Here is a 21,825-nt window from a genome sequence, read left to right on the forward strand (position 1 = left end):
ATTATCGCTTATAATGTTGTAACCAGCAATTATGGACAATTATCAACTTTATATATCAAGTAGATAATTGATTTTTAATGAAATGGGTACATTTGGTAGTCATTTTACGAGCAGAAGCACGGTCGAGGAGGCTTCATTTCCAAACGTTTGAGCCCTAACTAACATCTGACATTTAATACTCAAAATACATAATGAGAATAGAATTGCAAAGTGCTACTATTAATCATAAGTATATCCCTAATCACAATGGTAGCTAGTTAGAGTATAGTCCTCCCTGTGAATGTTAACGTCATAATCATGTTATTACTAACGGTCATGTAAATGCAGTACCCTATCATAATCACAATCAATGCTTGTGTACTGCATTTTAAAGACTAAATGTTGTTAAGTTTTGTTTTAATCGACACACAGGAGTCAAGAACTTCTGTCACCTAGTCTACTTGTGTATGCAACAGCAAAACATGTAAATGAGTTCATGGTAAACAAAAGGTAATCTAATCAATCCTGGTTGGAAGAAAAATAACCTTCTCTCTGGTTTCTGACATGCTATTTTTTTTCTTCGTGTTGTTGCCTACCTTGCTCACTTATCTGAGATTTTAGTATTCCACAGCGTGGCTAAACCACCTACAGATTGACGTATGCTGCTGTACATCTCACACGCAAGCAATGAAAAAATAAGTTTGTCAATTGATTTTATTTACAGCCTACGTCTACACATGACAAGTTTGAAGTAGGAGCCAGTTATAAAACAAACTTGACCTCTATATATTAATATTCCACTTACATATGAACACACAGCACTTGAACACACACATACATTTACACACACAGAAACAAACACACGCACGCACACAACCTACTCACTAACAACCTTATATTTCTTTACTCTTATTATTATCTATCCGAATGCCTAGTCACTTTACCTAGCCTTCATGTATATATCAACCTCAAGTAGCTCGTACCTCTACACAATGGATCTGGTACTGCCCTGTAGATACCTCTACACAATGATCTGGTACTCCCTGTATATACTCTACACACATTGATCTGGTACTCCCTGTATATACTCTACACAATGATCTGTACTCCCTGTAATATACCTCTACACATGGATCTGGTTCTCCCTGTATATCTCACACAATGATCTGGTACTCCCTGTAATCCTCTACACAGCATTGATCTGGTACTCCTGTATATACTCTACACATGGATCTGTACTCCCTGTATATACCTCTACCACAATGATCTGGTACTCCCACTGTATATACCTTCTACACAATGATCTGGTACTCCCTGGTATTACCTCTACACATGGATCTGGTACTCCCTGTATATACCCTCTACACATTGGATCTGGTACTCCCTGTATATACCTTACACAATGATCTGGTACTCCTGTATATACCTCTAACCACAAATGAATCTGGTACTCCCTGTATACTACTCTACACAATGATCTGGGACTCCTGTATATACTCTACAAACAATGGATCTGGTACTCCCTGTATATACGCTTCTACACAATGATCTTGGTACTCCCTGTTATTACCTCTACACACGATCTGTACTCCCTGGTTAATACTCTACAAATGATTCTGTACTCCCTGTAATATACTCTACACAACTGATCTGGTACTCCCTGTATGTACCTCTACACATGATGCTTGGTTACTCCCTGTGATATACCTCTACACATGGATCTGTGTACTCCCTGCATATACTCTAAACAATGATCTTGGGTACGTTCCCTGTATATACCTCTACACAATCATCTGGTACTTCCTGTATATAGCTCCCCATTGATCTGGTACTCCCTGTATATAGCTCCACATTGATCTGGTACTCCCTGTATATAGCTCCATTCTTGCGTATTTTATTTGATTCCTCTTTTGATCGTTACTATTTAAAACTATATATGTATATATATATATATAATAATAATTCAACTCTGCATCTTTGGAAATGGTTTGGAATATCAATGTAAAGTCTACACCAGTTGTATTCGGTGTATGTGATAAATAACATTTGAACAACCCACTTAGCTGTAACAGTGAGGTTTACTGGGGGCCTCAGACTTACCGATGTTGAGGTTGTTTAGGTGTSGAGTCAACACTCCATCTGGGTAGACTTTGATCATGAGGAAGATGTCAGTGGCTGCAGTCCCTTGTGTGGAGTCCAGTGTAGCTGGTACCAGTGTTTCCTCGACTGGCGTGTAGGGCTTCACCACCTCACTGTCTACACATATAGCATTAACATTAGCAATGAATTACATGTGATGCTATGGGATTAGCGGCAGCCCAGATATAGCGTTATCCAACTGTCTACACATTTCATAAGACTTGTTTTTCTCTGGAGGCCAGGAAGGAGCTGGTACGATGTACATTACTGGCGGTTTTAGATTTTAGTGATGTTATATATATGCAAGCCTCAACCACTACCGTGAGAGCAATTGATTCAGTATAGCATGCGGCCCTCAGGTTCATTAACAATCAAAAACMTTTAACACATCATTGTGATCTCTACAGTGCTGTTGGCTGGTCGTCATTGACCTTGCGTAGGCTTAAACACTGGTATACACTGATTTATAAGGCCATATTGGGTAAAATGCCATTTTATCTCTGTTCTTTTTTAATCAGATCAGTTACGGTCACATTCTCATTTGCTTTAACAAGTACCAAGAATTAGAACAGGTCATGGTATAAATAGTTTTAGTACTCAGCTCTGTGGTCCTGGAAATTCTCCCTGAACATTTAAAAATGTGATGATCTAGTCACGTGGTGGAGTTTAAACACTTGGTCGATTGTAAATATCATAGAAGCGTGTAATTGTCTTTAGAACAGCTGGTTTTTAGTTACGACATTGTGTTTCATTACGTAATAGTTGTACTGATATTTGTGTCTATAGTAGAGGTCGGCCAATTATGATTTTTCAACGCCGATACCGATTATTGGAGGACCAAAAAAAAAGGCGATACCGATTAAATCGGCCGATTTTAAAATGTATTTGAATAATGACAATTACAAACAATACTGAATGAACACTTATTTTAACTTCATATAATACATCAATAAATCATATAGCCTCAAATAAATAATTAAACATGTTCAATTTGGTTTAATAATGCAAAAAACAACGTGTTGGAGAAGAAAGTAAAAGTGCAATATGTGCCATGTAAGAAAAGCTAACGTTTAAGTTCCTGCTCAGAAACATGAGAACATATGAAAGCTGGTGTTCCTTTTAACATGAGTCTTCAATATTCCCAGGTAAGAAGTTTTAGGTTGTAGTTATTATAAGGGAATTAATAGGACTATTTCTCTCTATACGATTTGTTATTCATGATTACTATTAGGACTATTGGATGTTCTTATAGGCAACTTTAGTATTGCCAGTGTAACAGTATAGATTCCATCCCTCTCCTCGCTGCTAGCCTGGCTCTGACCCAGGAACACATCGACAAACAGCCAAACCTTCGAGCAGTGTTCCCATGCAGAGCAAAGGGGAACAACTACTCGCAAGTCTCAGAGAAGTGACGATTGAAACGCTATTAGCGCCACCCCGCTAACTAGCTCAGGCCATTTCAATCGGTGTACCACCAGCCTAATCTCCGGAGTTGATCAGCTTGAAGTCATAAACAGCGCAATGTTTTGAAGGCACAGCGGAGAGCTGCTGGCAAAACGCACGAAGTGCTGTTTGAATGAATGCTTACGAGCCTGCTGGTGCCTACCATCGCTCAGTCAGACTGCTCTATCAAATCATAGACTTAATTATAACATAATAACACACAGAAATACGAGCCTTAGGTCATTAATATGGTCGAATCCGGAAACTATCATCTCGAAAACAAAACGTTTATTCTTTCAGTGAAATACGGAACCGTTACGTATTTTATCTAACGGGTGGCATCCAAAGTCTAAATATTCCTGTTACATTGCACAACCTTCAAAGTTATGTCATAACTACGTAAAATCTGGCAAATTAGTTCGCAAATGAGCCAGGCGGCCCAAACTGTTGCATATACTCTGACTCTGCGTGCAATGAACGCAAGAAGAAGTGACACAATTTCACCTGGTAATATGCCTGCTAACCTGGATTTCTTTTAGCTAAATATGCAGGTTTAAAAATATATACTTCTGTGTATTGATTTTAAGAAAGGCATGATGTTTATGGTTAGGTACACGTTGGAGCAACGACAGTCCTTTTTCGCGAATGTGCACTGCATCGATTATATGCAACGCAGGACACGCTAGATAAACTAGTAATATCATCAACCATGTGTAGTTATAACTAGTGATTATGATTGATTGATTGATTGTTTTTTATAAGATAAGTTTAATGCTAGCTAGCAACTTACCTTGGCTTTTTACTGCATTCGCATAACAGGCGGGCTCCTTGTGAGGCAGGTGGTTAGAGCATTGGCCAAGTTAACCGTAAGGTTGCCAGATTGAATCCCTGAGCTGACAAGGTAAAAATCTGTCGTTCTGCCCCTGAACAAGGCAGTTAATTAACCCAMYGTTCCTAGGCCGTCATTGAAAATAAGAATGTGTTCTTAACTGACTTGCCTAGTTAAACAAAGGTGTGTAAAAAAAWATATATATWTWTWTTTTTTAATCTGCAAAATCGGCGTCCAAAAATACCGATTTCCGATTGTTATGAAAACGGTCCTAATTAAATCGGCCATTCCGATTAATCGGTCGACCTCTAGTCTATAGTTTCGTTCAATGTTGTTTTGTCTGAAACGTTGTTCCCCCTGCTGCTGTTGGACCAGGTCTCTCTTGAAAAATCTATTTTATCTCAATGAGAAAAACCTGTATAAGTAAAGGTTAAATAAAAAAATAAAATGTAGCATAGCATAAGCACAAGCAATGGACCGCATGGGCTGCTTTGGGATTAGAGCTTGCCTATATGTAGCGTTAGCATTAGCATGGATCTATAGGCTAGGCCTTACCTTGGATGAGGGACTTGAGGTAGATGTGTTTCCCAACCGGCACGTGCATGAGCGTCCCTAGAGGGAGTTGTAACCGGAACACCCAGGTGTCGTGTGTGACCTCCGTCTTAGAAACTAACATACACTCTCTGTAGAAGATCGCTGAGAGAGAGAGAGTGAATAACTAACATGTGATTTTGGTTAATAGGGGAATGTAATAAAATCAATTCAGAAGACCGATTGATAAACATCTCTTTGGATGTGTCTGAAATGGCATTCTGGCTCTTTCTTTCGTCTTTTCTCGATTCCTCACTTCCTCTCTCCTTGCCTCCTCCTCAAAACGCATTGGAGGAGAAAGTACAAGGTCCCACCCCTCTTACATTCTCCTCCAAAGCGTTTTGAGAAGAAGGTGAGGAGTGAGGCTGTGAGGAATCAAGGAAAGACATATTGGAAAAGAGCCCCTATTCATACCTCGATCTTTCTTCCTGAAAAGAGAATCATGGAATTCCAGTGGTTCACCAAGCTCCTCCCACTTTCCTTTGGCCGCTTTACGCATGCTGACTTGAATCTTCCCCACAGCACACGCTGTGTGGACTGTACCAGCATAGTGTGTGTGTGTGAGAGTGAGTGAGTGAGTGAGTGAGTGAGTGAGTGAGTGAGTGAGTGAGTGAGTGAGTGAGTGAGAGAGAGAGAGAGAGAGAAAGAGAGAAAGAGGAGAGAAGGAGAAAGATGGGGGGAGGGATCGAGGGAGGGAGTTGGTAAACGTTAACAGTTAGTCAGCTTTAGCTTATGAAAAGACATCAGACCATAAATGTTCTCCTTACCAGCAACGCTTCCATCTACTTCTTGGGCTAGACCTGAAAAAGAGAGCCTCCTAGTGAGTTGTTTACCAGAAATGTATAGAAATCAAATTCATCACCCCATTTACAGAGAGACAGAGAAGGAAAGAGAGCGAGTAAGAGAGGGACAGACAGACAGGGGGATAGAGATAGACCGATATAGAGGGTTTAGTGGAAATGGGCACAGAGTTTATTTCCTCTGGTTGACACAGTCAATATTTCCCTCCAACATTAATAAGCCAGTGATAAACACTGGACACTAATGGTGTCAAGTCCTCTGGCAGGCTGGAACACAGATGGAGAAATAAGCTCTGAAAGCACTCAATAATATAATTACAGCTGATAATGGACTAGGTCTGTGATGGTCATGGAATTCTGAATGACGATAATTGGCCAGTCAAAATGACCATGCACAGCAACAACCGTTTGAATAGCAAACAATAATAAGAATTAGRAAAAACWTTTTTTTACACACATTTTCTCCTTCTCATCTCCGCTCCTGACTGCACATGCTGTGTAGTGCTGGGGGTCATTGCCTAGGCAACCGAAGACTCATTTGCTACAACACCTTGCTTGTTTCAGCAAGGAGCAACAAAGTTTCAACACGTTGTTAATAGTCCATGTTACACCAGAAATGGACTCAACCGCACAAATGTCCGGTCTTCTTTCAGCTGTTCGTCAACACCACAACAAAAAATCTAATAAAAATGGTACATCTATTTTTTAACGGGGTCTTCATCAGTTAAAGGGTACATGTAATTGTGCCAGCCCTAACTAGGGTACAGGATAGCATTGTGACAAATGTCACAACAAAAACTGCATAAAAAAATAAATAAATGTAACAATAAGAAAAAAAAATCATTAAACTATTCACAACGCAGATATGGTGCTGCGTATGACCGCTAGGGGGCAATGCAGTTCAAACTAATGCAGTCATGGCAACCCATAGATGACTTCACCCCATTGTTTCCTATGAGAATGCTCAGTGATTTGAAAATCAGGAAGTGTATTTTCAGCAAGTCACCATCTTGCTTCATGGAGGACTTTTTGGAAACAGCCTGCAACATCAACTGCGCATGCAATCTCAATGCTGCCTCCTCTCATTAAGTATCTCAAGTTGAAGGCCGACGGAGGTACTGCAGGCGGCCATTAGCAACTAAATTATCCTTCTAACTCATCTGTGTGCAATTTTAAAGTAATCGGTTCAAGGACATACATCTGGTGAAACAGAAGCAATTATTGGTACCATGGTCGTGTTCAGGTTTTTTTWTTTTTATAACCATGAATATTGACCAGAAAGTTTGCCATTTCCCCATTCACTATAAAGGGGGATCCTGTTTTCTGGAAACAATGCCTACAGTATCGCGGTCGGCCTTTAACTTGAAATCCTCAATGTGAGGGGGCAGTTGTTCTCCCCTGTGGCTACCAGACAGCCCTCACCTTACTGCTGCACCCACTCAGCAACGATAGTAGTTTATGCCATTTTTTAGGTTCTCTGCTGTGTGCCTCCATGTTCTCAGTAGTCAGTACATGGGACTTAATTTCAGGGCTGGGCGATATGGCCAAAATATCATATCACATTTGACGGTATGCAGTTATTTTATGTTTTTGAATAATACAAATTCTAAAAATGCTTTATGAATAGTTCATGAACCTAGGGTGGCAACACAAATTATAAGTGATTCAATGGGTCTTTCTCCATTCTGATTGCTTTATACTGTTCAATCCAACTTCAAACAAAAATAATGTTTAGCATTTTCATACATTTCTGCATTTCCTGCACTTTTGTTATAATTTACACACTGTGCCATGCAAGGCTGCATGATATGGGCAAAAAAATATAGACCTAGTTAATTGGTGAACTGCTGGAATAGAATGATTATAGTTGGAATATAGTGGGCAGCACCTTGACTACATTGTTGTTTGATATGACAACAAATTAATAAACCTGCCAGGGAGGAATTATTGACAGGGTAGGAAACAAAGCTTTGGTCAGTGTTTCCAGGGGACTTTAATTAGATGTTACATTACATGTTTTCTTACGAGAAACGCCGTTTTCACGCAACTTCGATACATCTACGACAAATAGTGACTTTTTCGCAGCAGGTTAGGATAATTCATGCAGCAGGTCAGAACACTGAGGTTAAGGTTAGCAAAAAAAACTCTCCTAACTGTCTTGTTTTGCACACTTTGTACAAAATAATAAAATGCAATACTACAGGGTATTTCTTAACGTAGCTCTTTATTAGCTAGCTATAACTGGCATGTTCACGTATCGCCAACCAGGATCAAACTGACCATCACCTAACCATTTGGGTGGTCTTAACCAATCATAGCACAGTATGATATGGCAGTAAAATGCATCCAATTATAATTCAGTATGTTTACACATATGAATATTACATCCCCCTTCTTTTAAAACAAAATAAAAATGTTTACATATTCTAAGAATTTCTTTTGAAAACATGCTCTGCAGTTTAAACTCAAGGTAAGTAACCATTTATATTGCATACTATACCAACTGAATCAACATAGACTCTGAAACAATAATCCAACATAGTTACTTTTCAAACAAGGGATTCTCAGCAACTCAGCTTTCACAGTAGAAATACATCTTAACATTTCAAACAAATACAATACCAAAGCATTTCAAGTGAACTTTCAATAACAAGTTTACAGTGTGGAACTCTTTTAGGGCAGCGATCCGCCTACACCCTTTGACATTTCACAGGTCTAGGACAGCTCTGGGCTTGACCTCTCTTCCTGACCTTGTGCGATATGATGCTGAGCATGCTTCTGTGTCAGTCAACAGTTCTTGTGGTGTTGCAGGTGAGTATGGTGTATGTTGTGCCGTGTGTGTGTTTAGTCCATCACGTTCTCTTTCAGGGGAACAGTTCATCTCATCAGTGTGTTGTTCTTTTGTGTTCAGTAGGTGACGACGATTGCGGCGGTACACTGCTCCTTCTGCGGTGCGGACGTGATATGAACGTTCAGTGTCAGCTGGCTGGATGACGACTGCTGGCTTCCAGAGGCCATGCTCCTGGATTCTATCTGACTCTCTGTCGATCAGTGGTGGCAGTGGTCTAGCATCGCTTTTGTTGTTGTTGTCTCTGTGCACGTTTTTCATGCATTTCCTTGTAGCTGACGACCTCAGGTTGCAGCTGCTGGTTGGTGTTGGGAAGGATTGAGCGAAGTCAGCGGCTCATCAACAGCTGGGCTGGTGATTTGAAGTTGTCAACTGGAGTGTTGCGGTATTCAAGGAGACTGAGGTAGGGGTCTCTCTTGTCTGCTTTTGCTTTATCCATGTGTGATTTAGCAATCTGCACAGATTTTTCAGCAAGGCCATTACTTTGAGGGTAATGCGGGCTTGTGGTGACAGGGATACAGTGAGGTAACATTGGCTCTTTGGTGTTTGAGGGGCGTCGTTCAAGACATATGGCGCATTTCCATGCTCACGTGTCCAGCATGGATCTTTGTCAAAATCTCTTCTCTGAGACTGGTAGGAATAATGATTTTCTCTCCTTTGAAAATGATTCCGTTGATCTGTGATAGAATTCTGGAACCATCGTGATGAACTGAGACGCTCGGAGGGCATTTTCTCCTCTCCTCAGGCCATCCATCCTGTATGACTTTCCTCAGCTGTGCGAGTTGTGAGTCCTTTTCGGTTTCTGCTTGGATCTCCTTCAGTTTTGTGTCACTAACTGGTAAGTTGYKGTACACAGTGTGCACTTGCATGTCCATGCCTTCACTGAGGCTGCTGTCCTTATAGGTAAGAAACTTCCKGGAGAGCGTGTCTGCGACAGGGATGTCTTTGCCTGGACGGTGAGTGATTGTGAAGTCGTATTTTTGTAGTTGAAGGATCATTCTCTGTAGCCTTGGCGGGGCTGCGGCTAGTGGTTTCCTCATAATTGACTCAAGGGGCTTGTGGTCGGATTCCACAATGACTTGTCGTCCATATATGTACTGATGGAAATGTTTACATCCGAACAGAATGGCGTAGAGCTCCTTTTCGATTTGAGCGTAGTTGATTTCACAGTCTGTGAGAGATTTGGAAGCGTAGCCAATGGGCTTTCCTTCTTGCAGTAGCACTGCACCTAGTCCATACTTCGACGCGTCCACTTGGAGTCTGAGCTCTTTGTCGGGGTCGTAGTAGGCAAGGATTGGTCCTGGTTCTCTCGTGATCAAGTCTTTCACATTCTGGAAAGCAATTTCGTGTTGCTTGTCCCGGAGAAACTCACTGGACTGCTTTAGCAGTTGACGCAGGGGTGCATTAGCATTGGAGAGAATGGGTGCGAACTTGGCTAAGTAGTTGACCATGCCAAGCACTGTTTCCAGCTCTGCACGGTTCGTTGGTGGCTCCATTTCTTTTATGGCTAAGATCTTCTGTGGATCTGGCTTRATTCCAGTCGCTGTAAGAAGATGTCCGAAGTAGCTGACCTCTGTAGCGCCGACTGTGCTCTTCTCGGGGTTGAGCCGGACTCCTCTCTCACGGGACCTTTGCAGCATCGCACGGAGGTTTCGGTCGTGCTCCTCTTTGGTTCGACCATAGACAAGGATGTCGTCCACAATTACCACAACTCCGTCGAGGCCTTCGTATACTTCGTCGATCTTTCGCTGAAACTCGTCTTGGGCTGAGATAATCCCAAAAGGCAGGCGACGGAACCTGTAACGTCCAAAAGGTGTGTTGAATATTGTAAGCTTAGATGACTCGTCTGTGAGCTTGATAGCCCAGTAGCCTGATCTAGCGTCCATGACACTGAAGTAGTGTGCTCCCGCTAGCTTGTGTGTGATGCCATCTAGTGTCAGTAAAGGATAATGGGGGCGTTTGATAGCCTTGTTCAAGTCTCTTGGGTCGAGACATACTCGGAGCTTGCCTGTGCGTGGTTTCTCCACCACCACTAACGTATTTACCCAGTCAGTCGGTTCTGTAACCTTGGTGACTATGTCAGATTGCTCCATGCTCTCCAACTCTTTCTTCAGACGGGCACGGAGAGCAAGGGGAATCCTTCTCGGTGGGTAGACCACAGGATTGCGTCTGGGTCAAGGTGAATGGTACATTCTCCTGGGAATAATCCTATTCCTGTAAAAACATCAGCAAACTCCTCCAGTACATTGTCTGTCTCTACTGGTGCTGTCACTGATAAAACTAGCTTGATGAGGTCCATGTCTAAACATGCTTTAAGACCTAGCACTGCAGGTGCTCTAGTGTCAACAACATAAAAGTCCAACATCATGTCACTTTCCTTGTATTTGCATTTGAAAGTGCATGTGCCTTTTACTGGGAGCTGTTCACCACCATAACCAGTCAGTCTGCGCGTGGTGGGCTGTAGCTCGCACTCAGATGTCAAACTGCAAGTACTTATTCAGAGGAATAATGTTTACTTGTGCACCAGTGTCTAGTTTGAACTTTAGCTTTGTGCCTTGTGTTCCTATCTCAATGTCAGCAAAGGCTTGCTCTGTCTCTGATATTTGACTTTTCTGTGTCACTGAATCAATAAACAGTTCATCAGCGTTTGACTCTTTGATTGACATTTCATCTTCACTCACTGTGTGTACTATTTTTCCACGGTAAGCTCTGCACACCTTTGCAAAGTGATTCCATTTTCCACATTTAGTGCACTGTTTGCCTTTAGCCGGATATTTTCCTTGTTCGCCATGCACTTTGTATCCACAATATCCACATGTTTTGGGGCGTTTTGAGTCTGTGTCGCTCTGTTTTGGAGTTATGTCTCTCTCCGTTCTAAAACGCGCTCTCTGCACACCGGAGGTGTGCTTTGATGTCTGCCTGACTGCGTGCACTGCTTGTTCACGTAATGCGCTCGTGAAATGGTTTTCATCTGAGCCTGTGCTAGCTCGTGAGATCTGGCTATGTCGATAGCTTTGTCCAGCGTTACCTCAGACCCAACATTCAAAAGTTTCTCTCTCACTCGCGGTGAGTGTATTCCAAATACAATACGGTCCCTGACCATCTCATCCTTATTTGCATAATCACAGTCTTTCACAAGCAGACGCAGCTCAGTCACAAACTGTTCAAAAGACTCGCTAGCTCCCTGTACTTTCTCATGGAATTTGTACCTAGCGAATATCGTATTGGTCTTCGGCACAACATATGCTTCAAAACGATCGTAGTATGTTTGCAGTACCTTTGATTCAGCCTCGRTAAGTGKCCATGTGTTGTAAATATCTCCCYTTTTCACCGATCCAGAGGAGTAGGTAGCTGCACTTTCCCTCTTCTCCTTTGTCCTTCAGAGGACCCGTGAACATTAGCTCCACATGCTGTTTGAACTTACGCCATCCATCAGGTAAGTTTGTAGACTCCCAGTCCATTCGAGGTGAAGGAACTCCAGAAAAATCCATCTTGTAAGAYCTTTTACTCTGACACCATGTCTTGTTTTGCACACTTTGTACAAAATAATAAAATGCAGTACTACAGGATATTTCTTAACGTAGYTCTTTATTAGCTAGCTATAACTGGCATGTTCACGTATCGCCAACCAGGATCAAACTGACCATCACCTAACCATTTGGGTGGTCTTWACCAATCATAGCACAGTATGATATGGCGGTAAAATGCATCCAATTATAATTCAATATGTTTACACATATGAATATTACACTAACCTGCAAAGAAAATCACATCCGGCCGTAGCTGTATCGAAGTGGCGTGAAAAGAGTGTGTCACAGCTGTTTTACCTAATGTAGCTAGCTAACATATTTATGCTTCACCTATTCCTCTCTGATTTAGAAGATAACGTTGCACAAACAATATGCTTATCTAGGCCAACACCAGCACTGGTACCTAGTGATGGAGAAACAAAGCTAATTCCAGTAAATTACTTCCAAGTACACTGCTTAGCGATTTCAATGCATGCCTTGGAACGCCGGCATCAGACGTAACATTACTACTGGTACCAGGCTGTATAGCGTTTGCTTTGACTCTTAGTCAATTTAGCAAGCTAGCTAACGTTAGCAATTAGCATTAGCTGTTAACACGATTTATTTTAGTCACAGCTTGCTAAGAAAATMCAAACTAAGTGTACTTATAGAATGCTTGTGAAAAGCAGCATTGTTTTCACAAATATCTTGTTACATCTATCTGACCATGCAGACAGCAGAGTGAATAGCAAGAAAGTGCTCGTGACTCACGTGGTCGAGCAACTGCTCTCTCCTTGAGTGACAGGGGTCAGGGCTTGGTGTGGGAAGCGGCATGCATCAGGAGGGAGAAAAATGGCTCAGGTAGAAAACGATCAAAACTGACATTACACGCGCCAGAGTTTCCCATCACATTTAACAAACCAAAAACTGAAATACCGTTATAGAAGGTAAAGTAAAAAATCCAAACCGGTCCGTGCATAGTAAAATATGGTAAACCGCCCATCCCTACCTTATGTCCCACTTCTCATCAATGTGTTGTTTCGTTGCAGTGATGATGTAAGACAGCGTGTAGATGTCCAAAAATGTATTTCGCTGCGCCTGTGATAACTTCTGCAAATCTGTGTACGCGACCAATACACTTTGATTTGATATTGTTAATGCCATGTATGAGGTGTTTGACTTTGAGAGCTCGCGTTTTGTACTTGCAGAGCAATCATTGTACAATTTCTCCATCTGGGCCATCACGGTTGTTCGATATGGCATCTTGTAGTCTAGTTCTAGATGTGCATTGAAGCCGACATCCTCTACCATTGAAAATGGCTGCATATCAACTGCAATAATTTCTGTAATCAGCGCTGTGATTTTCTCACTCCGTCCAATATCGCACTTCTTTCGTGTAAAGACTGAAGAGCCTGTCTAATGCCTGTTGTTTGGGGCCTGCGCTGCTGCCAGCAGGTTTGGGTGTTAAGGTGCCTCCCTTTCAGACGGTTAAGCATTGCACCTGTACTGCCACTGTTGCTCAATTCCACCTCGCAAAGTTTGCATTTCATCACSTTCTCATTTAATTTCTCAAAGTATTGCCAAACAGGACTTCGCTGCTGTCACTTCCCTGTCATTTTCCCAACTGTTAACGACGATGAAGTTCAGAGCGCTTTATATCCGTGGCAAATCATTTGAAAGATGCATATCTCCTCCTAACATTACAGCATTGTTGCGTTAGGTATGTTCCCTTTATGATGATGATCGGGACCTGTTAGTGCTAGTTGTGATAACTGCACTGTGATTTACATTTTATGGGAGGAAATAAGAAAAATATATAATAATAAACATAGTTTTTCGGTTAACGATGCCAATTTGGTTTAAACGTTCACACCAGTAGTACAGGATGGTTAGAGACAAAGAGAGAGACTGACTGTAATAGATGGATAAAAGAAAGGAGATTAAAAGAAAGGAGATTGAAAGAGGCGGCTACGATAACTCATGTCAGAAAACAGCTCCCTGGCATAGTGGACAGTCACAATGTTGTATCAAAGGAAGCTGCGACTTACATTGACGCAGTATGTAGGACATTTTCCCCAGAAGAACTTCCACCCGTAGAACACCATCTTGCAGGTCAACTATGGTACAGCCAGAGCTGGGGAGCTGCGAGATGAGAGGGGGTAAAAGAGAGGACAGAAAATAAGGAAGAAGAGGGAAAGAGGAGAGAGAAAAGAGGGGGGGTGAGGTTAAAGAACAACTACTGCCCATTCTGGCTCACATTTCACTCAAATGTCTGCATTTTAAAATTGCAAAGTGGGTATGTTTACCTTCCGTTTGGTGTAAACCACAATATTGACTGTGACATCAGTTTGAAACCAGTCATACCTAAAAAGAAACAATGTACAGATACAGTATGTTCATTACCTTCTCACATCTATCTATCACACCTCACATCATCCAGTCTGTCACCATTCTCAATATCATAACAGTTGTTCTTGTTGTTTTGTGAGCGTACCTGGGCCGRGCGTCTTTGGGTTGGGTTGGTGGCRGGGCGGCTGAGGGTTGCAGTGATGAGGAGGGTGAGGGAGGGGTGAGGAAAGCAGGAGGGAGCATGGAGGTGGGCGGAGGAGGGGGGGCTAGACCTGAGGAGAGAGAGAGACAAGAGTAAGGACTCTGATTTCAGCCACACAGGATATAGAACACCCACACACAAACACCAGACAGTACAGAACAATCGTAGGGTTGTTTCTGCACTATTCTTATTGTTATTTTGTACATTACCATTTAAATGAGTGATGCTGTCCTTTATCACAGACTGAGCTGTRGAGACAAATTAGAAAGGGTCAAAAAACATCCTGCATGAAAGAGAGAATACGGTGCATTAAAGTCCTGAGACAGAGGGATTGTGTGTTACTGTACCTTTGAGAGCAGTGCTGGCCTTCACAGCCATCCTCCCTACCATACACTCCTTTAACATGGACTCATAGTTCACCCACCGGTGGACCTGCTCATATGGCCACAGATTCAGGGACAAAGGCAGACAGGGAGAAAGTGAGCAAGAGAGCTTAGACACGCACGGCATCATAACACACATTATGTGCTTTAATGTTTTGAACTTGTGTGTTTTAACATGTGAACTTCCAAGGTAGTCCTTTAACTTGGGAAAGTTCAATTAGAGCGGACCTGGTCAAAAAGGTCTGTTCCGTCTTTCCCAGCTGCCTTCATCAGTTCCTCTTCTCCTCCAGGGTGGAAATCCATGTAGGGGCTCACATTATAAACCATGCCTGAGACACACACAGGAAATTATAGTATTTATTCACAAAATACTCAAAGGAACAAAAATAMATAAATATATATAAGCAATTCACAATTAAAAATGTATTAAATATCTGTATATTAGGGCTAACTCGTGTAAGAAATGACCAGCATTGTAGGGATGTTGGCTCCCAAAAGTCATCACCCAATAGCCTAACTGAAGTATAAGATGCAATACTGTAAGAGGTGTGACAAGTTAGCGCCCTCTGCTGACAGAAACTAATGTCCAGTCTTATACACGGAGTATACCAAACATTAGGAACACCTTCCTTAAATTGAGTTGCAACATTTTGCTCTCAGAACAGCCTCAATTTGTCAGGGCATGATGTCTACAAGGTGTCGAAAACGTTCCACAGGGATATTGGCCAATGTTGACTCCAATGCTTCCCACAGTTGTGTCAAGTTGGCTGGATGTCCTTTGGGTGGTGGACCATTCTTGATACACACGGAAACTGTTGAGTGTGAAAAATCCAGCAGCGTTGCAGTTCTTGGCACAAACCGGTGCGCCTGGCACCAACTACCATAACCCGTTCAAAGGCACTTACATTTTTTGTCTTGTCCATTCACCCTCTGAATGGCACACAGACAATCCATGTCTCAATTGTCTCAAGGCTTAAAAATCCTTCTTTAACCTGTCTCCCCTTTATCTACACCGATTGAAGTGGTTTTACAAGTGACATCCATAAGGGRTCATAGACTGACCAGGTGAAAGCTATGTCATGGAAAGAGCAGGTGTTCTTAATGTTTTGTATACTCAGTGTACAGTCAGTCTCCATGTATGTGGGCCCACTCACAACGACAAATATAACAGTGAATTCAGCCAATACATTCAAATAAATGGTTATGAATGATTAAACTATGATTGAACTATACACATTGTAATGTATGGTGTTGAGGGGGAGTTGAAGGCTGTGCCCAGCCTCCAATTATTTCTAAAGAAAGCCTTCTCACAACATAAAGACATACCCTACTCAAAGACAGTATCCCAACAAACACAACATTATCCTCCCAACACAAACACATTATCCCAACAAACACAACATTATCCTCCCAACACAAAACATTATCCCAACAAATACAACATTATCCTCCCATCACAGACATCATCCCAACAAACGCAACATTATCCCCCAACACAAAAACATTATCCCAACAAACACAACATTATCCTCCCAACAAAAATACATTATCCCACCAAATACAAAATGATCCTCCCAACGCAGACAGTATCCCAACAAACACAGCATTATCCTCCCAATACAAAGACATCATCCCAACAAACACAGCCGTATCCTCCTAATACAAAGACATCATCCCAACAAACACAGCATTATCCTCCCAACACAAAGACATGGCCACGCTGTAGCCGGGTGACTTCCTGACCCTGAAAAAAGAAAGAGCTGCAAGGAAACACTGTGTATGAGAGGAGAAGGTATGTACACCACAGGGAACCTTCATGTGTGTATACAATCGCCAATAACTGTCTTATAGCCTACTGATATTAAATTGGTTAGCTAATGCCTTCATCACACATCCCTATGGGAGTGCTGATGAGTGCGATCAACAAATCTGAAAACATGAATAATAATGAGACATGATGATAATGTTATCAGCATACGGTTGTGTAATTCCACATTTCTTCTCTACAACCTAATGCTGCTGCTGGGTGTTGTTATTTGTTTGTCAACTAAGTCCAAAAAGGTTCTTCCTGTGTGCCAAGCATATGTGAGTGTATGAGTTTGGGTAAGAGAGAGAGGTATAGGGAGGGAAGAGAGAAAAAGAGGCACACAAAGGGAGGAAGGCACCCCTGTTCTGCTCTGAATAAGAAGAAGTGGACAGAGTCCTAGACACTAAAGCCTGCATAATCTTCCTTCATAGCAAATTCAATTAAGCTTTATTACTCAATGTCCTTGGACAAATGAACCCACTCCATGACTACCAATGAGTGCATTTAATCTCAATGACGCACATGTGGAAACGAGAGGATGAAATGTGTTAGATTCCTTCCCGAAAGTGATTCCTCACGAAACCCAGACAAAAAAAATACCATGATTTTGAGGATTTTCACTCTATGTAATCCATATATAGTGCCTTCGGAAAGTATTCAGACCCCTTGACTTTTTCCACATTTTGTTACGTTACAGCCTTATTCTAAAACGGATTACATGTTTTTTTCCCTAATCAAGCTACACACAATACAAGATAATTACAACACAAAAACAGGTTTGTAGAAATGTTTGCAAATGTATTACAAATAAAAAACTGAAATATAACATTTACATAAGTATTCAGACCCTTTACTCAGTACTTTGTTGTTGCACCTTTGGCAGCGATTACAGCCTTGAGTCTTCTTGGGTATGACGCTACAAGCTTGGCACACCTGTATTTGGGGAGTTTCTCCCATTCTCTGCAGGTTGGATTCTCAATCTCTGTCAGGATAGATGTGGAGCAACGATGCACAGCTATTTTCAGGTCTCTCCAGAGATGTTCGATCGAGTTCAAGTCGGGGCTCTGCCTGGGCCACTCAAGGACATTCAGAGACTTGTCCCGAAGCCACGCCTGCATTGTCTTGGCTGTGTGCTTAGGGTCTTTGTCCTGTTGGAAGGTCAACCTTCGCCGCAGTCTGAAGTCCTGAGCAGGTTTTCATCAAGGATCTMTCTTTGCTCCATTCATCTTTCCCTCGATCCTGACTAGTCTCCCAGTCCCTGCCGCTGAAAAACATCCCCACAGCATGATGCTGCCACCACCATAGGGATGGTGCCAGTTTTCCTCAGTGACCATCAGGTTCTTGTCATCTCCCTGACCAAGGCCCTTCTCCTCCGATTGCTTAGTTTGGCCGGGCGGTCAGCTGTAGGAAGAGTCTTGGTGGTTCCAAACTTCTTCTATTTAAGAATGATGGAGGCCACTGTGCTCTTGGGGACCTTCAATGCGGCAGATTTTTTTGGGTACCAATCCTCAGATCTGTACCTCGACACAATCCTGTCTTGGAGCTCCAGAGACAATTCCTTTCGACCTCATGGCTTAGTTTTTGCTCTGACATGCACTGTCAACTGTGGGACCTTATATAGACAGGTCTGTGCCTTTCCAAATCATGTCCAATCAATTGAATTTACCACAGGTGGACTCCAATCAAGTTGTAGAAACATCTCAAGGATGATCAATGGAAACAGGATGCACCTGAGCTCAATTTTGAGACTCATAGGAAAGGGTCTGAATAATTACGTAAATAAGATCTGTTTTTTGTTTTAAATACATTTGCAAACATTTCTACAAACCTATTTTCACTTTGTCATTATAGGGCATTGTGTGCAGATTGATGAGGGGGAAAAAACGATGTAATCCATTCTAGAATAAGGCTGTAACGTAACAAAACACACCGTAATAGTTCTTTGGAGGAAGGATTGTTGACAGACTTGACATTTGTATTTAAAACCATAATTGAGAAATGATTTATTAAAGTTGGCATATTATGACATTTTGTCCTAACTTAGGCTTCCTTTAAGACTCCAGAATGTTTCATCTGTAGGTGCTACAAAGCAAACATTGGTGTCATATGAAGCTATACTGCCTTCTCTGTAATATGAGTAGTATTTTTATTTGAATAACTTTTTCTTTACATGAACTTATGAATATTGAAAAATATAAACATGATATTGAAATTGGCAAATGTTTTAATATATGATTGAACATATTATACTCAACAGACTTAGCAAAGTTCCAGACTGGGATCTCTGCTACTTTAAGAGTTATGACCCATTTTTAAGCATTAACAAAAGAGTGAATGTGAAGATTGATTCAAAATGGTGAATTGCAGAATGTGCAATGATACAAGTAGAAGGAGGGCTGTGATTGGTTACATTGCTGAACTATGCCAATTTAAAAAAAGGGCCATAACTTTAAAACTAGCAGAGATCCCAGTCTGGAACTTTTATAAGCCCGTAGAGTATATAATGATCAACAATATATTTTAAACATATTTTCTATATTATATTTTTTCTATATTTTCTATATTCATGTTGTATGATTAAATATTCATAAATTAATGTAATAATTTTTKGGGGGAAATCAAAATACTACTCATATTACAGAGCAAGTGGTAAAGCTTCATATGAAACACATTTCTGCGTTGTATTGCAGCAGCTACAGGTTAAACATTATTGGTTATTAAAAGGAGGCCTAGGTAAGGCAAAATGTAATAAATATGCCACCTTTGATTAACTATTTCTCAATTATGCTTTTAGATACAAATATCAAATACAATCTTTCCTTGAAAGGACTATTCTATGGATTACATTTAATGAAAATCCCCAAAATCATGTCATTTGTTTTGACTGGGTATCGTGAGGAATCACTCAATTAGGACTACGGAAGTTGGAGAGAAGAGACAGAATTGTGTACAGATAGTATGCGGCTACTGTGTGTGTATGTGTACTTTTCACATTTATTTTCCTGAACAATTTCAGTAATAGAACAGTTTCTCCAACTCTAGCCCTGGAAAGGCATTGAGCCCTTGATTAGTTAAATCGAGTGTGTTAGTACTGGGCTGAAACAAAAACGTGAAAAACACCAGGACCAGTATTGTGTGTGTGTGTACATTATAGGGCTAGCTTGTGTAACCTCGTATGCAGGTCCAGCAGTCATCACGTGTGTTGTGTTTTTGCAGCTCCTCCTCCGTGACGTCTATAAGTCTGCCTCTCAGCCCTGTCAGGTCCCGGCCACTCTTAGCCACATGGATCCAGTCCATCAGACTGTGGCCAGGCTTCAATGCTACCTGAAACAACATGGAAGAACAGCCCTCACAGTCAGAAAAGGTGGTATCATGATAACACAGCCTTACACTTACAGTTCAGTAAAGTGGTGTCAAAGGGTGTGGCATGATGACAATCAATTTAAGGTTGACTTTGCAGACAGGGTCTTCTAACTCAATATAAAATTGGACTACAGAACATTCACATAGTAGGATAACAATAGTCTAATCCATTGATGGAACATCAACATTATGTATGATATATAGGCACACACAGCAATCATGTCGACAACTACCGGTACAGTACCTTGTTCCTGCCGGACTGACCGGCCGGAGCAACACGCTGCTGAGAGCTGGCTGCAGGGAACGACTGGGATGGGACGTTCAGCATCACGACTCTTCGAAAGCAGGCCAAATTCCGGAGAAATCCTGTATAAGACGGGTCTTCGATTAACACGACAATAAAGGACCAACTCTTGGAGGTGTGAACCACTGTGAAATTATGTTTCCGTTGTGTCACAAGAAACACATTTCCCTGAAGTGACACTAGTTGAGTAATTTAGCTAACTATCTAGCTGACTGGCTTGCACCCCGGAAGAGCAAATTCACAACAAAACGCCCAAATATGTCCATAATATCAGACGTATGAAATAACCGGTGACCTAGATCTCGACCGAACCAAATGACACTTCCAATACATTGTTCGTTCAAAAATATTTGACTATATAAACAACACCTATTCGGCGTTGTCACTGTTAAAAACTACATTCCCACGGTGGCTGCAGAGGGTGTCGCAATATGATGACGAATTGTCAAACCACTTAAAGTAAAACTGTATCCAAAATACCTAGAGCGCCATCTAGTGTAAAGATAAATCTCAACAGTCGCTCTGATACAGTACAGAGCGCTCTGAAAAATTCAGAAGACGATGTAAATAAAGGTAAAATAGGACTCATATTTATGTTTTTATAGGGTATATTTTTGGCAATATAAATGTGAGTATTTGAAAATGCTAAATTATAACTTAGTACACGTAGCCTACCTGGTATGAAACCAGAGAAAAAAATGGTCACATTAGAAACATATTTCGCTCTTCCTCCATCTCCCTCCTCCTCGTCCTCTTCTGAATCTTCGTTGGAATGATTTAACATCCCAATATGTTAATAATGTCCATAGGCCTACAGTTATTTTGTCACAATTCAGAAATGTGACTATCCCATGTATCACATGAGCCTTGTAGGTACAATGGCCTATTGCAAAACAATATAAAAAGACGGTTTGAATGTATTTATATGACCAACCAGCGTCAGTGCAGGGATAGTTCTACGTCCCTACATAATCTGATTAGTCAAATCTCACTAAGAGGATTCCTAGATGGGAATAGTTTCTTCTTGACACGTGACTTCAAAATAAAAGTGCAGTGGGTTATAGGTTTGATGTGTGTCATAAATTCAACAACATGCATAATAATCAATCTCAGATTAAAAATGTATTGTGGTAACCATGAGCGAGAAAGTTAATCTGGGAAACAGGCCTGTGTTTGATCATCTTCAACAATGTGTGAGCTGCTCCCATCACTTAACAGCCTGATACAATCATTCACTACTGACCACAGTGTGTTGTGCTCAAAGCTCCACACACACACA

General features: G+C 41.3%; 1 protein-coding gene across 1 annotated transcript in view; it reads right to left on the reverse strand.

The window, feature by feature from the left end:
• The window catches only part of cyb5r4 (cytochrome b5 reductase 4), a 38,342-nt gene extending 16,839 nt beyond the window's left edge, over window positions 1–21,503 (reverse strand). The window contains exons 1-14 of the mRNA XM_070443793.1: window positions 21,222–21,503; window positions 20,487–20,608; window positions 20,050–20,203; window positions 15,301–15,401; window positions 15,037–15,121; window positions 14,899–14,937; window positions 14,633–14,759; window positions 14,445–14,502; window positions 14,187–14,280; window positions 5,749–5,781; window positions 5,396–5,518; window positions 4,946–5,086; window positions 2,080–2,235; window positions 785–800 (exon numbers count right to left, since the gene is read on the reverse strand). Of these exons, the coding sequence (XP_070299894.1) occupies window positions 785–800; window positions 2,080–2,235; window positions 4,946–5,086; window positions 5,396–5,518; window positions 5,749–5,781; window positions 14,187–14,280; window positions 14,445–14,502; window positions 14,633–14,759; window positions 14,899–14,937; window positions 15,037–15,121; window positions 15,301–15,401; window positions 20,050–20,203; window positions 20,487–20,608; window positions 21,222–21,330 (1,358 nt within the window). The 5' untranslated portion in view covers window positions 21,331–21,503. The remainder of the gene's footprint in view (window positions 1–784; window positions 801–2,079; window positions 2,236–4,945; window positions 5,087–5,395; window positions 5,519–5,748; window positions 5,782–14,186; window positions 14,281–14,444; window positions 14,503–14,632; window positions 14,760–14,898; window positions 14,938–15,036; window positions 15,122–15,300; window positions 15,402–20,049; window positions 20,204–20,486; window positions 20,609–21,221) is intronic.
• Between the last annotated feature and the right edge of the window lie 322 nt (window positions 21,504–21,825).

This window comes from Salvelinus sp. IW2-2015, linkage group LG6.1, assembly GCF_002910315.2.
Source record: "Salvelinus sp. IW2-2015 linkage group LG6.1, ASM291031v2, whole genome shotgun sequence".
NCBI lineage: Eukaryota > Metazoa > Chordata > Actinopteri > Salmoniformes > Salmonidae > Salvelinus > Salvelinus sp. IW2-2015.